Source organism: Nelumbo nucifera, chromosome 5 (genome assembly GCF_055504915.1).
Source record: "Nelumbo nucifera cultivar China Antique chromosome 5, China Antique-T2T, whole genome shotgun sequence".
NCBI classification, from domain to species: domain Eukaryota; kingdom Viridiplantae; phylum Streptophyta; class Magnoliopsida; order Proteales; family Nelumbonaceae; genus Nelumbo; species Nelumbo nucifera.
In genome coordinates, this window is record NC_142653.1 from 32,470,582 (window position 1) to 32,487,864 (window position 17,283).

Sequence of the window (17,283 nt, forward strand, 5' to 3'; positions counted from 1 at the left end):
GACCTTGAAAGCAAGAGTGCTGCTGAATATGAACAGACTTTGGGAACCCCAGGCGATCCTATGTTGGCTGTAACTACAGTTAAACTTGATGGGACCAACTACTTGGCATGGTCACAATCAGTGAAAATCCATATTTGTAGCAGAGGAAAATGGGGGTTTATTTCTAGGAGCAAGAAAGCTCCCCCAGAGAATGATCCATCTTATGAGAGATAGATGCAAGAGAACTACACAGTGATTGGGTGGCTTGTGAATTCAATGCAGCCATAGATTAGTCAACACTATCTTTGGATGAACTCGGCTAAGGAAATCTGGGATAGTGTTGCAGAAACCTACTCCCAAAAATTGAATGTTGCCAGAGCCTATAAACTGAGGAGTGATGTGAAGAATCTAAGGCAGGGGGAGAAGTCACTTGCAGTATACTTCTCAACCCTAAAATCTCTATGGCAAGAGATTGATCTGATAGAGGCTGTGACATGGGATACCCCCAATGATGCTGAAACATACAGGAAATTAGTTGAAAGAAACAGGGTTTTTGAGTTCCTAATAGGGCTGAATCCTGAATATGACATCACAAAGCAGAACATTTTGTCCAAGGAAAGTGTTTCATTGTCACAAGCATATGCTTTGGTCAGCAGTGAAGAGACTAGAAGGCAAGTACAGGTTCAAGGAGTCAGCACCAATGATCAAGTTGCAAATATGGGGGTTAAACCCAAAGGGATTATAGGAGCTCCCAGTGGCATAGGAAAGAAGGAGGTGGTCTGTGAATATTGCAAGAAGCCGAAACACACCAAGGACAAGTGTTGGAAATTGCATTCCAGACTCCTTACTCTTATCTTCCACTCTTCATGTACCTAAATTGAATACCAATTTATTATCTGTTAGTAGCTTGACCAAGTCATTGAATTGTTGTGTAACCTTTTTTCCTTCTCACTGTGTGTTTCAGGATCTGGAATCTCAGAAGGTGATTGGGAGTGGCCATGAAGCGAATGGAATATACTTGCTCGACACTCCTGGCCAATGCCTTGATCATCCCAAGAATGCTGCCTTTGGTTCTACTTCTTCAAAGTCTGTCAGTCAAGTTATGTTGAGTCATTGTCGTTTTGGTCATTTACCTTTTTCTGCTTTGAGTCATTTACTTCCCGAATTGTTTAAGGGAGTCAGTGTGTCCAGTCTCAATTGTGAGTCATGTCAGTTGTCAAAGCATTGTAGAAACAATTACCCTGTAAGAAATAAAAGAGCTGCTTTTCCTTTTCATATTGTGCACTCTGATGTGTGGGGGCCTTACCTCTTATCTTCTATGGGGGGTGTTTCTACTGTTGCTACAGTAGTCCGAACTAGTAAGGAGAAGAAGAAAGAGGAGAAGAAGAAGAAGATGAAAGAACTGTCAAACTTGATAGCTAAACCCTATCAGTCGACCTCTTAATAGTGATTAGGCTCTAATTAAATGTACAAGGACTAAATTGCCCCTACTTAAGTATGGGATAAAGAACCTCTAATAAGATTGCCACATAAGCTCATAACTTAACCAAGGTGAGTTGACTAATCTACTCTTATTCGGCTAACTCTAACACTCCCCCTCAAGCTGGAGAATATATGTCATATAATCCCAGCTTGTTACATATATAGTTCACTCTCCCTGAGCTTAAGGCTTTTGTAAACAAATCTGCCCACTGATCACCTGAGCCTACATGTTTTGTGCTTATCTCTCCAGTAAGAACCTTCTCCCTCACAAAGTGGCAATCAATCTCTATGTGCTTTGTTCTCTCATGAAAAACAGGGTTGGATGAGATATGGAGCGCAACTTGATTGTCACAGTACAACTTCATAGGTTTATCCATGTGGAACCCGATTTCTTGTAGGAGATTCCTCAACCACACTAATTCACATGTAGTGTGTGCCATGGCTCTGTACTCGGCTTCAGCATTGCTTCTAGCCACAATCGTCTGCTTTTTACTCTTCCACGTCACAAGATTTCCTCCAAGAAATGTGCAGTAACCTGTAGTAGATCTTCTATCAGACACAGAGCCTGCCCAATCTGCATCTGTGTACCCAACTACTTCAAGTTTTCCTCCTGGTTTATACAATAGCCCACGGCTCGGGGCTCCCTTCAGATATCTTACAATTCTAAGAACTGCCTCCTAGTGAGATATACGAGGGTTCTGCATAAATTGGCTCACCACACTGACTGCAAAGGAGATGTCTGGTCTCGTGATAGTCAAATAGTTCAGCTTCCCCACTAGTCGAATATACCTTCCAGGATCATCAAATATTTCCCCTGTATCACTGCTCAACTTAACATTTGGTTCCATAGGAGTCTCAGCTGGTTTTGCACCTAACAGTCCTGTTTCGTCCAATAGATCGAGAACATATTTTCTTTGGCATAGGTTTACACCTTGTCTTGATCTAGCAACTTCTATACCCAAGAAATACTTCAATGTCCCAAGGTCTTTTGTTTGAAAATGATTTTGCAGAAAGACCTTTAGTTTGTCGATCCCCAATTTGTCACTGCCAGTTATGACAATATCATCCACATAGACCACTAATAAAATCTTTCCAGCTTCTGAGTCATAGCTGAACACTGAGTGATCAACTTGGCATTGTTTCATACCAAAATTCTTCACCACTTCACTAAACTTCCCGAACCAAGCACGGGGCGATTGTTTCAACCCATAAATTGCCTTTTTCAGTCTGCACACCTTACCAGCCTCCCCCTGAGCAACAAACCCAGGTGGTTGCTCCATATATACCTCCTCTATAAGGTCACCATGAAGGAAGGCATTTTTTATGTCAAGTTGAAATAGGGGCCAATCATACATAACTGCCAGGGAAATTAACACACGGACAGAGCTAATCTTAGCCACTGGAGAGAAGGTCTCCATATAGTTCACTCCATACAACTGTGAATAACCTTTAGCAACAAGTCTGGCTTTCAGACGCTCTACACTACCATCTGGCAAGTGTTTAACAGTATACACCCATTTACAACCCACAACATGCTTACCAGGAGAAAGAGTAGTGAGCTCCCACGTGTGAGTATGCTGAAGAGCAGAGAGTTCCTCCTCCATTGCCTGCCTCCACCTAGGTGAACTAAGAGCCTCTTGGACATTGTTAGGTATGGAAATAGATGACAATAGAGTGAAACAAACTGGCGATGTGAGGCGGAAAGGCGAGATACTAAAACAAAATTGGAAATTGGATGGAGAATAGAACTACGTTTACCTTTCCGTAAGGCAATGGGTAGTTCAAGTCCTGAGGGTTCAGCAACAGGAGCAACGACAGGATCCGCGGACAAGGTAGAAGCTGGAGGAGGGGCCGGTGTCGTTCGACGTGTATACAGTTGTCGAATTGGTGGTCGTTCAGTAGGGATCTGCACTGGATGAGGTGACGAGTCAACTCCAACAGGAACACCCAGAACGGGATCACTGACCGGAAGAGGAAGAGGAAGTAAAGGTGGAGACGAAGATGCTTCAGTTCCTGAGAAGAAGGGAACATACTCAAAAAAGGTGACATCAGGACAGACATAACACTTCCGAGTAATGGGATTGTAACACTTGTACCCTTTTTGAGTCCGAGAGTAGCCAAGAAAGACACACTTAATGGAGCATGCATCCAACTTGTCTATTCCAGGACTCAGATTATGAACAAAGCACACACAGCCAAAGATACGAGGTGTTAATGGAAAGGGAGACAAGGTGGGGAACAAGATAGAGAAGGGAAACCGACCATAAAGAATAAAGGAGGGCATCCGATTAATGAGGAAACATGCAGTAAGTACAACATCACTCCAAAACCATTTAGGAACACTCATATGATGAAGAATAGACCGAGCCGTTTCAAGGAGATGACAGTTCTTCCGTTCAGCCACCCCATTTTGTTGAGGAGTGGATGCACATGAAGTTTGATGAATGATGCCATGCTGTTCTAAATACTGTTGAAAGGAAGTAAGAAAATATTTACGACCATTATCTGAATGAAGAACTTTGATTGGAACACCAAATTGTGTACGTATTTCAGCATGAAATTTTTGAAAAATGAAAAATAATTCACTCCTTTCTTTCATTAAATAAATCCATGTCATTTTTGAACAATCATCAATAAAAGTGACAAAATACTTGTAACCATTATAAGACTCTATTTTGATTGGGCCCCAAACATCTGAATGAACCAAAGCAAAAGGACTCAACATACGACTTTCAACTCTAGGATTGAAGGAAACACGACGATGTTTCCCAAACTGACACGACTCACACTGTAACACTGACAAATGACTCAAAGACGGAACTAGTATCTTGAGTGCCTTGAGAGAAGGATGTCCCAGTCGACAATGCCACTGTAGAGGAGTGAGTGAAGTCTGAAGTGCAACTGACGACCCACCACCGTCAAGATAATACAATCCACTAGCTTCATGCCCCCCACCAATCTTCTTCCCCGTCCTGAGATCCTGAAAAACACAAGAGGAAGGAAAAAAGTAACAGAACAGTTAAGAGTCTTGGTTAATTTACTAACAGACATAAGATTGAATGGAAACTTAGGGACATATAGAACAGATGATAAAGAAAGAAAAGCCATGTCAACATTGCCAACACCACAGATGAGAGAGGAGGAACCATTGGCGAGGGTAATAGTTTGAGATGTGGAAGTTTCAGAGAGAGAAGAGAACACACCTGGAGTCCCGGTCATGTGATCAGAGGCTCCAGAGTCAATAATCCAAGGAGAGGTTTTAGATGACAGGCAAGCTATACCTGAGTGGGCAAGAGTAGCAGTAGTGTGCTGTGAAGTGGACTGAAGGAACCGCTCATACTCATCACATGGTACACTCACCTTCTCCCTTTCGGAAACAGATGTAGATGTGGAAGGAGTTAGGTCTACCTATTGATTATCACTGACATCAACCCCACCAGCAACAACATGATTGGCCCATTTAGAGGGAGGGCGGCAATGGAGATCATAACAGAAATTTACCGAATGTCCTTCCCTGCCACAGTGGGTACACTTCTTGTAGAGCTGCCTTTTTCTTTGCCACGGCCTCCCCCTGAGTCACGACCACCACCACGGCCAAATATGGAACCACCACGACCTCCTCGGGAGGCATGTCCTCCCCCTTTCGTACCACGTCCACCTCCTCTGGCTGTCACAAAAGCTGATCTATTAGACTGTGTGGGATTCTCTGTTTGTTCCAAAGAAATCCTGCGAAGCCGAGCAAACACTTCCTCAAGTGTAGGAAGGGTAGAGCCCCCTAATATTTGGGCCCTAACTGGTTCATACTCTGATTTCAACCCCATTAAGAACCTTGTGACATCTAATTGTTCCCTCTGTTGTTGCTGAACCTTAACATCTGGAGTGAAAGGATGATAGACATTGGGTTCATTTCTGAGGTTCTTCATACTGGCATAGTACTCTTCTAGGGTTTTATTTCCTTGTTGCAGACCAAAGTACTCCTGATAGAGCTGATATACCCTTGTAGTATTATCTTGCCCAGAATACAGCTTCTTGGCATGTTCCCATATGTCCTTAGTTGTATCTAAGAACATGAAGTTGGCACTTATTTTGGGTTCCATACTGTTCCATAGCCATGTCATGGTTTGAGCATCCTCCTGTTTCCAATCATCAAACCCTGGAGAGTCAGCCGATGGTTTATCTTCTTTCACATGCTTCACTTTTCTCTTTGCCTTGAGAAAAGCTTCCATCGACTTGGCCCATGGAACATAGTTCTCACCATTCAGTTTAATTGAGGTCATCTGTACACCTAGATAGTCAGAGGAAATCACCACACTAGGTTTCTGATCACTACAGCCATCTCCCATTGCTGCCATGATACTCTTTCAATGCTGCCTCCAATCTGAATTCCCAATCACCAACTAAGTGCTGCTCTCAAGAGTTTGATGTTCCAGAACCTACAACAGTCCCTAAACACAATGGTAGATACACACGCCTTTGTTCTTATCCACACCACTACTGATTTCACAAAAAACACAGACTACACCGACATTAATTCAGCACTTACTAACCACATGCAAGCTCTCTTACAACTACTCAACAGAGTTTGTGCATCACAAGCACCACCACACAGCCATAGCTGTCACACACAATACAGACCTGCTTTAACGCTTTTAAGAGGGCACCACAAGACCAACAAGAACTCAACTAGTACCATTGCATCACACCTTGCACCATTCGGCCACCTACAGTAGCCTCTACACCATTCGGCCACCAGCAGGAGCCCTTACACCATTTGGTCACTGTAAACACAGCCCGTTCTTGGAATTTTTTCAAGAACCAGGGCAACAACCAACTTAGTTCTCTAGGTTCTGATCAGTCCTCTCAAGTTCTTGAAGATTTTCAACCCAGAAATACCAACAGCACAAAGAGAAGAGATAACCAACCTTCGTTTGAGAGCTTCAGCCAACCATTCACTGCTGAAGTTGTTTTCTTAGGAAAGGAGGTTCTGCGCACCAAAAAAAAAAGAAGAGCTGAGATGTTTCAGGCTTGGGATGAACCACTTTTCTCCATTGACAGCCCAGAGAAGAAAAGGAGAGAACTGAAGCATGAACTGAAGTTGTCACGAACTGAAATAGGTCACGAACCTTGCTCTAATACCATGTTTCTACTGTTGCTACAGTAGTCCGAACCAGTAAGGAGAAGAAGAAAGAGAAGGAGAAGAAGAAGAAGATGAAAGAACTGTCGAACCTAATAGCTAAACCCTATCAGTCGACCTCTTAATAGTGATTAGGCTCTAATTAAATGTACAAGGACTAAACTGCCCCTACTTAAGTATGGGACAGAGAACCTCTAATAAGACTGCCACATAAGCTCATAACTTAACCAAGGTGAGTTGACTAATCTACCCTTATTCCGCTAACTCTAACAGGGGGCTACAGATATTTCATCCTGTTTATTGATGATTTTTCTAGATTCACTTGGATATACCTAATGAAATCTCGTGATGAAGTCCCAAGACTTGTGAGACAATTTCATGAGCTTGTTTTAACCCAATTTGATACCAGAATTAAAGTTTTCAGATCTAACAATGCAAAAGAGTACTTTGAGAAGAGCTTATCCTTGTATCTCTCTGACATGGGGGCTATTCATCAAAGCTCGTGTTAGAACCCCTGAACAAAATGAATCAAAGGAGGATCAACCACTTCATTCATCTTGCCCTAGTGCTCCTATTTCTTTACCTCCTCGTCCTACCCATAATTCCAAGGTGTATCAAAGGCAAAGATCCAGGAATGAGCAAGTTGTTTCCTTTACAAAAGATGAGGCTCATACACTCCCAATCATAGATGAGATAACAGGTACTGCTTCAGCCCCTTTGGAACCATCATTCCCAGATCTTGATGTCCCCATTGCTGTTAGGAAAGGAAAGCGGAAGTGCACTGCACACTGCATTTCCAAACACCTTTCCTATGATCTACTTTCTCCTTCATACTTTGCTTACCTCTCTTCAGTTGCTTCTAACCCCATTTCTAGGTCTGTGTCAGAAGCTCTTGGGATTCCAGAATGGAGAGATGCCATGAAGTCTGAAATGGATGCTCTACACAAGAATGACACTTGAGAGGTGGTGGATTTGCTTGAAAGGAAGGATCCAGTTGGGTGCAAGTGGGTCTTTACCATTAAATACAGGGCTGGTGGGACTATTGAGAGGTACAAGGACAGACTTGTTGCAAAAGGCTACACACAGACATATGGAATTGACTACCTGGAGACCTTTGCCCCTGTTGCCAAGATGACACCTGTGAGGGTTCTTTTATTTCTGGCAGCTCACTTTGATTGGCCTCTTTATCAGTTAGATGTAAAGAATGCATTTCTGAATGGTGACTTACATGAGGAGGTCTACATGTGTTTCCCTCCAGGAATGTATGGGAAAGATATGCAAGGAAATGTATGCAAATTGAAGAAATCACTTTATGGCCTCAAACAATCTCCTAGAGCTTGGTTTGAGAGATTTAGAGCTGCACTTGTTAAATTCGGCTATGTTCAGACACAGTCAGATCATACTCTCTTTGTGAAGAAAAGTGGATCTCTAGCAGTGTATCTCATTGTATATGTTGATGACATGATAGTGACTGGTGATGATGCCTCAAGCATTCGGGCCCTTAAATATTTCCTCCGTACAGAATTTGAGATTAAGGATCTGGGGGAGTTGAGATACTTCCTTGGCATAGAAGTTGCTAGATCCAAGGATGGGATTCTTATTTCCTAGAGGAAATATGTCCTTGATTTGTTGTCTGAAACTGGAAAAATGGGTGGTAGACCAGCTGCAACTCCGATTGATATGAGTCACAAATTTTCAGCTTCGGATGGAACATTGTTGGAAGACAAAGGGGTCTTTCAGAGACTTCTTGGGAAGCTTCTGTACCTTTGCATGACTAGGCCAGATATTGCGTATGTTGTCAGTTGTATTAGCCAGTTCATGCATGCTCCTAGAGATACTCATATGGCAGTAGCAGAACAGATTTTGTGCTATCTGAAAGGCTCTCCAGGAAAAGGAATTCTATTTACCAAGCATGGTCATCTGAAACTTGAAGCCTATATTGATGCTGATTGGGCTGGAAATATTGATGATAGAAGATCTACTTCAGGGTATTGCAGTCTGGTGGCTGGTAATGTTGTCTCTTGGAGGAGTAAGAAATAGTCAGTTGTGGCCCGATCCTCCGCAGAAGCAGAGTATAGAGCCATGGCACATGGAGTATCAGAATTGTTGTGGCTAAGGTCCTTAATGGAAGAACTTGGGATTGATCATGACAAACCCATGATGTTGTACTGTGATAATCAGGCTGCCATCAACATTGCTCACAACCCAGTACAACATGATAGAACCAAACATATCGAGGTTGATAGACTCTTTATTCGAGAAAGAGTCTCTTCCGGTGAAGTGTGTCTTCCATTCATTACTTCGGACGGACAATTGGCAGATTTCCTCACTAAGGGTATTTCCAAGGCAAGGCTTTAACATGACACTGGCAAGCTGGGCATGATTAACATCTATGCTCAGCTTGAGGGGGAGTGTAGAGGAGATGGGCCGAATGGCCCATAGACTGTTATTTCATGTTATGTTTATGTTTCCCTCTGTAATGGGCCTTATTCTGGGCCCATACTCTGTAATGTTCTGTTTTTGTAATTTCTTGCCCACTCAAGGGCCTCTCTGTAATATTTCAAAGATTAACTTAATAAAATGTTTAGAGTGTTAGAGGGAGGTTGAGTTCGAACCTCTCACTCTCTAACTCTCATTGCCGCCAGCTCTCTCTCTCTCTCTCTCTCAACTTCTTAATCTTTTCTTGTTCATTTTTCTAGTTTTGCATCTAATCTCAAGCTTCAAGAGGACTGTTTTCAACTTTCTTTTAGTTATGGGTCTCCTTGTTTTCTTTTAATTATTTCTTTAGTGCTGGCCACCCCATTAAGGGCATCCAGGGAATTGTACTCAGTTTAAAATTAAGAGAATAAAGGACATCTTGGGGGGGGGGGGCTAGAGAGAAAGGATTGAACTCTTCTCTCTTCCCTTCTCTTTCTTCTTCCTTTCCTCTTCTTTTTTCTTGACAGTGTGGCCGGCCAGAAATAAGAGGAAGAGAAGAGAAGAGAAGAGAAGAGAGGAGGGAAGAAAGAAGGGTTTTGCTATGTAACAGTGTTGGCGGCGCCAACCTTTATTTTAATATATATAGGGCGGTAGAAATAACAAGGGAAAAGACCCTTGTGCCCCTGAGTACAATAACAGACATAACAGAAAGAAAAACGAAATAAAAAAACACTTTAATTTTCCAAACAGGCCCTAACATCTGCAACTAAGTTATTTTAACATTATTCTAACACTCCCCCTCAAGTTGGAGCATAGATGTCAATCATGCCCAACTTGTCACACAAATCTTTGTGCCGCACATGATGGAGACCTTTGGTGAAGATATCTGCAAGTTGTTCTTCTGAGCTGACATATGGTGTACACACTTCTCCACTTTCAAGTTTCTCTCTAATAAAATGCTTGTCCACTTCAATGTGTTTCGTCCTGTCATGCAAAACTGGATTAGCAGCAATATTGATGGCAACTTTATTGTCACAGTAGAGTGACATAGGATTGCTTATTGCGAAACCCAGTTTACCTAACAGATTTCTTATCCACATGATTTTCGCAACCCCATGAGCCATCGCTCTATACTCTGCTTCAGCACTAGATCTAACCACCACACTTTGTTTTTTGCTTCTCCATGTGACAAGGTTTCCTCCTACAAAGGCACAATACCCACTGATAGACTTTCGGTCATTGACTGCTCCTGCCCAATCTGCATCAGTATATACTTCCACTTTTAAGTGACTGTGTTTCTGGAACAACAAACCAGCTCCGGGAAACTTCTTGAGATATCTCAAGATCCTCTCTGCAGCCTCAAAGTGAGTTGTCCCTAGGGCTGTGCATGAATTGACTGAGAACACCCACTGCATAGGCAATATCAGGCCTGGTCATAGACAAATACAAAAGTCTCCCCACAAGTCTCTGGAACATCTTTACATCTTTCAAAAACTCTTCCTGACTGTCTCCCAGATGGTGATTAGGTTCAATAGGTGAATCAAATGGTTTTACCCCCAACTTGCCTGTATCTTCTAGTAGATCTAGTACATACTTCCGTTGGGAAATAAAGATGCCCTTGTGAGAACAGGCAACTTCAATTCCAAGAAAGTATCATAAGGGGCCTAGATCCTTCACCTCAAATTTAGTGGCTAAGATTTTTTTTAGTCTCTGGATTTCAGCCTCTCAATCTCCTGTGATCACTATGTCATCCACATACACAATAAGAGCTGCAATTTTACCTTCATCTCTTTTCACAAGCAGAGTATGATCTGACTGGCAGTGTTTGAATCCCATCTGTTGGACTGCTAAATGGAACTTACTAAACCAAGCCCGAGGTGATTGTTTGAACCCATATAGGGATTTTTTTAACCTACACACCTTTTGTTCACTGCCTTTGGCACAGAACCCTGGGGATTGGATCATGTACACTTCCTCTTCCAAGTCACCATTCAAGAAGGTATTCTTGATGTCCAATTGGTGAAGATCCCAGTCAAGATTTGCTGCCAAGGAAAGGAGAATCCGGATAGAGTTCATCTTGGCTATTGGAGCAAAAGTCTCTGCATAGTCCACTCTATATACCTGTGTGAAGCCTTTTGCTACCAGTCTAGCCTTGTACCTTTCAACAGTTCCATCAGCCTTGTGTTTCATTGTGAACGCCCACTTGCACCCCACTGGTTCCTTCCCTTCAGGAAGGTCTACCAACTCCCAAGTACCATTTTTGTGTAAGGCATCAATTTCTTCCTGCATTGCATCTGTCCATTTAGGTTTTGACAAAGCTTCTGCCACAGTCTTAGGAACGGGGACACTATCCACAGAAGAGAGAAAGGCACGGTACGAAGGCGAAACATGCTCATAGGACACAAAATTAGAGATAGGATGATTAGTGGTACAAGATCTAACACCCTTTCTCTTAGCAATAGGAATATTAAGATCATTGGTGACAGGGGAATCAACATTTAAAGGAGCAGATATATCAATGGGAGCAAGTGTACCTGGCTAATGAGACAGATCTGCCTCGGGTGAATCCGATGATGTTGGTTGCATAGTATTTGGCTCCACGGCTCTTGAACCCTGCTGGCTCTTATGGCGACGATGAAAAACCCGGAATGGAGGAGGATCGAGTAAAGGAGGTAATTGAATTTGAGTCGTCGCCTGTTTCTCCTCAACCCTACTCTCCCCCTGAGGAGAAACCGAGAAAAACGGTTGACTCTCAAAGAATGAGACATCAATGGAAACATAGTACTTGCGGGCAATGGGATCATAGCAACGATACCCCTTTTGAGATAAAGGGTAACCAAGAAAAACACAAGGAATAGCCCGAGGATCAAGGTTACCACGAGTAGGGGACATGTTATGGACAAAGCAATGACACCCAAAAACACGCATCGGAATGGCGGACAGTGGGGCTGTAGGGAACAAGAGCTGATGTGGGGCCTTATACTCTAGTAGCTGAGAGGGCATGCGATTGATGATATATGTGGCACATTCATATGGATCAGCACGCCACGAGCAACTTCGAGAAGGTGACGGTTTTTCCGTTCAGCCACACCATTTTGTCGGGGTGTCCTGGCACAAGAGCTTCGCTGAAGTGACCCACTCGAAGCAAAGAACTTCGTGAGATTACTATGGAAATATTCCTTTGCATTGTCCGACTGGAAGATATGGATTTCCGTTTGGAATTGAGTGAACACCATGCGTTGAAAATCTTTCACAATTTGTGGCACTTCATCTCAAGATCGCATTGGGTAAACCCAAGTGTATCTAGAATAATCATCAATCAAAGTAACAAAATACTTATAGCCAGCCGTAGTAGGTAGGGTAACAGGGCCCCAAACATCAACATAAACAATATGAAATGGAAATTCAGATCTTTTATTTCGTAAAGGTAAAGAACTTCTACAATGCTTACTCAACTGACAAGTTTGACACTGTAACTGACTCACTGACAAGGACTCAAACAACTTTGGGAACATAACTTTTAACGACTCAAAAGAAATGTGACCTAAACGACTATGCCATAAATAGGCCTGACTCTCACTTGACGAACTCGTGGACTCTGTCGCCACTAGACCAGCATTATTCTCCAACACGTAGAGACCATCTACCATGCTTCCTCTACCAATCGTCTTCCCCGAGGTCAAATCCTGAAACACACATGAAGACAGAAAAAAAGTGACTGAGCAGTTCAAAGAGTGAGTAAGACTACTAATGGACAGCAAATTAATAGGTAATTTCGGAATGTGCAGTACATTAGGAAGAGTAAGGCCAAGTGGGAGAGGTATGGTGCCTCGGCCAGCTATGGTAGAAAAAGAACCATCAGCCAGTCTTACCTTATCTCTCCCAGAGAGAAGGTTATATGTTTGAAACAAATTTGACTTACCGGTCATGTGATTTGAGGCTCCGGAGTCAATAATCCAAGGAGAATCAGTAGTATGAGATGACACATGGAAGGCTGTGGCATTACCTGATGTAGACGCAAATGAGGTAGAAGGAGTAGGCCCAGAATCCATCTGGCGGAGAGTCCTACCATACAATTCCAAATGTTCACGGAAGGAGTTGATAATATCTTCCTTAGGGTCAGAACTGGGATGTCTCTCCTGAGTTACTGAAGGACTAGTCTTTGTCGATGCCATATTAGCTGAGTTATACCTTTTTTGATTATGCTGGCCTGGTTTCTTGCCCTGATCAGTTGTTGATTTCTTTCCCAAATCCTATGCCCATTTAGGTTTTCCATGGAGATCCCAACATGTATCTTTCGTGTGTTGTGTCTTCTGGCAGTGAGTGCACCAAAGCTTGCTCGTATCATCTGATTTTTTTTTAAGCCACCTCCGACATTTATATCTGAATTTCCTCGGACAGCTAGGGCAACTGACTCCCCTTCTACACCATTCATCACACTTCTTCTACTTTCTTCTGACTGCACCAAGGCATACACCTCCTGGATTGATGGCAAGTCTTTACTACCCAAGATCTGCACCCTGATGGACTCATATGACGGATTCAGCCCTAGGAGGAAAGCAAATACTCGTTGCTATGATACAAGTGACTTATAGGCCTTTGCATCTTCATCACACTTCCAATTCACATTCTGATAGTGATCAAGTTCTTTCCATATTGATGTCAAATCAGAATAGTACGTCGAGAGACTCCTCTCCCCCTGCTTGCAAGTAGAGGATTCAGCTTGTAGTTGATATATCTTGGCATAGTGTCTCTGCTCTGAATAGGTGGACTTCGCTTGTTCCCATATCTCACAAGCAGTTTCAGCCCACATAAAGGTCTTCCTTGTGGCAGCATTGAAACCAAGAGCCAAGACATCACCATATTGTTCTCTTGGTTCCACCTATCATGCTCAGCACTTCCATACTTCGGTTCCTTCACTCTCCCTTTGATGTATCCTATTTTCCCCCTGGCAGTGATGTAGAGTTTTATTCCCCTAGACCACTCAAGGTAATTCAGACCATCAAAGGGAATAACAGCCATGGGAAAGCTCATATCCATTCCCCCACTCACTCCATTGTGGCTCCCTGAAATCTCTGAAGTAGCAGAATTCTCAGTCGACATGTTCAAGCAGTTAATCAGTCCCAAACGCCGGACTTTGGACCCCTCCTTACTCCATAAAACAATGCTCCACGCAGTTAATCAGTCCCAAACTCCGGACTTTGGACCCCTCCTTACTCCATAAAACAATGCTCCACGCAGTTCACACCCACACACTTGGGTTTAACAATCAGGTTGAGCACAAACAGTACCAAACTCCAGACAAAACAGAGGTAATATTCAGCAGATTTCAGACCTGTATACTTTTAACAGTCCCAACCTACCAGAATTCCAGAATGTCTAACAGCCACTAATCAGCAGGAGAGATCCTTCTTACTTATAGTCAACTCAAAACATTGAGAAGACAGGTCATCCTTGACCTACAGTTGTCTTAGCACATGAATAGGATCTCACGATCCAAAAAAACAGGGGTTACACAGGTTCGATAGCATTCAGCCGCCCAGATCGTAGGGTTTTCACTCGGCACATGACCAAGGAGGGTAAAGAAGAGAAAAACAGGGAGAACTGTACCAGTTGTAGCTATTTTTTAGTCCAGAATCAGATTTCTGTTCCACCCAGGTTCTGCTAGTCTGTTCGATCTGCTCTCTGGGTTGATCGATCTGCTCTCTTTAATCAGTATTCCTGCTCTGATACCATCTTGACAGTGTGGCCGGCCAGAAATAAGAGGAAGAGAAGAGAAGAGAAGAGGAGAAGAAGAGAAGAGAAGAGAGGAGGGAAGAAAGAAGGGTTTTGCTATGTAACAATGCTGGCGGCACCAACCTTTATTTTAATATATATAGGGCGGCAGAAATAACAAGGGAAAAGACCCTTGTGCCCCTGAGTACAATAACAAACATAACAGAAAGAAAAACGAAATAAAAAAACACTTTAATTTTCCAAACAGGCCCTAACATCTGCAACTAAGTTATTTTAACATTATTCTAACATTTTTTTATATTTTCTGAATTATTGCAGGTGTATTTCACAACTGAAACTTATATTTCAGCAACTTTCCTCGAAATAAGAAGGTTCTCTTAGAATCCCAAGTGATATTGACCTTGTATGGCATGGGACCCACCATAATCTTAGTTCAAAATAATTTTTAAATAAAATCCAATACCTTATTGGTGTGGGGCCCACAATGGCCCAATATAGTGAATCGTCCACTAGTGTTTTGGGCACAAGTGAGCCCAATCCCAATAATGTCTAACATTATGTACTTGGGTTTTAGATATCCTATGAATGCAAGTCTATTATTCTGAATTGAGAAATGTCTATTAGGGATTAGCTTAATCAAACACTTGTACATAATCTCTCAACCATTAATATCAATACATTGCTGATAGGAAGGACCTCTCCCCACTTGCGAAATGCAGTGTCACACTCCCCATTTAGATGGATCTCAAGATTAAAACCATTTGCAAACCTTTGACAAAATAAACTATTTATTAATATAAATACATTTTGCAAATCTGATTTCAAAACAAGTTGAAATCCACTACTTGTAGTTTTTGGTTTCCATTATATAGTGTAAACCTGGATATTCTATGTCCAACAAAGTCACTGATCCTATCACAATGATCACTCACTCAAATACCATTCTAATCTGCTCCAAATGCCCATGTATTTGACCCAAGAAGGATCTCACTGGTTGGTATATCAAAAGCGGATTAGTCTTACACTTGGTGCAATATCATTATCAAGATAGGAGATCACTTGCAACTACTTTCTAGATAACCCACCATTCTCCAAGGTCCAGGACTAAACTACAAATTGTCCTGTTCAATGTTTCATAAATACCAATTCTTATGCCTTGGGTCCAACCCTAGTAGCCAAGACAAATTGCTCCACAGTCTTGGGTAGTACAAGAATGTCAACCTTGATATGACAAACTCCCCAAGTTTATCCATTGGTTGAGAACATTTAATCTTAAATAATTATCATAAATTTACAACTTTATTCATAGAAATATACCAAATGGCACATGAAGTAATAAATGTAACTGATTTTATACATAATAAATCTCAGTTTACAACACACTATTGGAGCTAAGGGCATATACTGTCTAACACTAAGAACCCATCACATATGCCATTCATCTTAAAAGCTTCATCTGTCCAAGGATTGAAGGACATACTCAATAGTCCAACCATGATATCCATTGGAGTGCTCTCCTTAGGTCTCATATTCAGCCTTGACATCCAATGGTAAAGGAAATAATGCCTCCTTTGACTCGCAATTAGTTCTATCGAGTAGATTAAGCACTCTGGCATTTGCTTCCTTTTACTAGTATCCAGAAAACTTGTGAAGGATTTGTGGTTTCATGCATACTGTGAACAGAAAATATATTTTTATCTTGAAACTCTGGTCTTATTAATTAATGGCATTTATTGACTTACATCTTTCATGCATTTGTGGTTTCATGCTAATTTCTCCTCTTACTCAACCATGTTTCTGCTATATTTACAAACTTACATCTTTCATTTAGGCTCAAATTACTGCCTATGTTGAATATTTTGGTCAGTTCACATCAGAAAGGTTTGCTGAAGATATTGGTGAGGTATGTTGTAAATTTTCTTTTCATTTTTCTGTTACTTTTGGCTAGTTGGTAAATCTTGCAACAGGAATCTACCCAATTACTTGAATCATAATGGCTACAAAAATGAAAACATGCATAAAGAAATTAATGTAACAAAACTGCTAAGAATAAATTGTTACTGATGTGAAGATGTTTCTCTTTCTTAATTTCTTAATTTATACTTTTTCCCTTTTCCAAATTACAGCTTATCCGGTGTCACTATCCATCACAAAACAAACGCCTATTCGATGAAGTTTTGGGTATTGGAATCTTCTATAGATATTATATGAGAACAGATAGACCTCAAAATATCAGTCTGATATTTTACTTTCCATTTCTTGTTTGAGGCAGTAATACAGTACACTGACCTTCCACATGTGCTTGATCTCCAGCAATGTTTGTACTTCATCATCCAGAACATGGGCATGCCGTTCTTCTTCCACTTATTTCATGTATAATTGATGATACATTGGCGTACAATAAGAATTCCCCCCCATTTAGTTCCTTCATTTCTTTAGTCTGCCCAAGCAACGAGGTATTGGAACTACCAGAGCATATTAATCTTAGAGTGCTTATCAATATTTTGTTTGTATTCATCTACGGACTTTATTCT

At 41.8% G+C, this 17,283-nt stretch overlaps 1 protein-coding gene across 8 annotated transcripts in view; it reads left to right on the top strand.

Annotated features, from left to right (window-relative positions):
- The window catches only part of LOC104599963 (protein GIGANTEA-like), an 83,220-nt gene that overhangs the window by 8,877 nt on the left and 57,060 nt on the right, over positions 1–17,283 (top strand). For 6 of the 8 annotated variants that reach the window (XR_016076213.1, XM_088887600.1, XM_010262722.3 and 3 more), the window contains exons 3-5: positions 16,581–16,652; positions 16,876–16,930; positions 17,063–17,205. Coding sequence is in view for 5 of the 8 variants with exons in the window: in XM_088887600.1 (XP_088743726.1) it covers positions 16,581–16,652; positions 16,876–16,930; positions 17,063–17,205 (270 nt within the window). In the remaining 3 variants the exon portion in view is untranslated. The remainder of the gene's footprint in view (positions 1–16,580; positions 16,653–16,875; positions 16,931–17,062; positions 17,206–17,283) is intronic. The other 2 variants (XM_088887599.1, XM_088887598.1) reach the window with 2 other exon arrangements.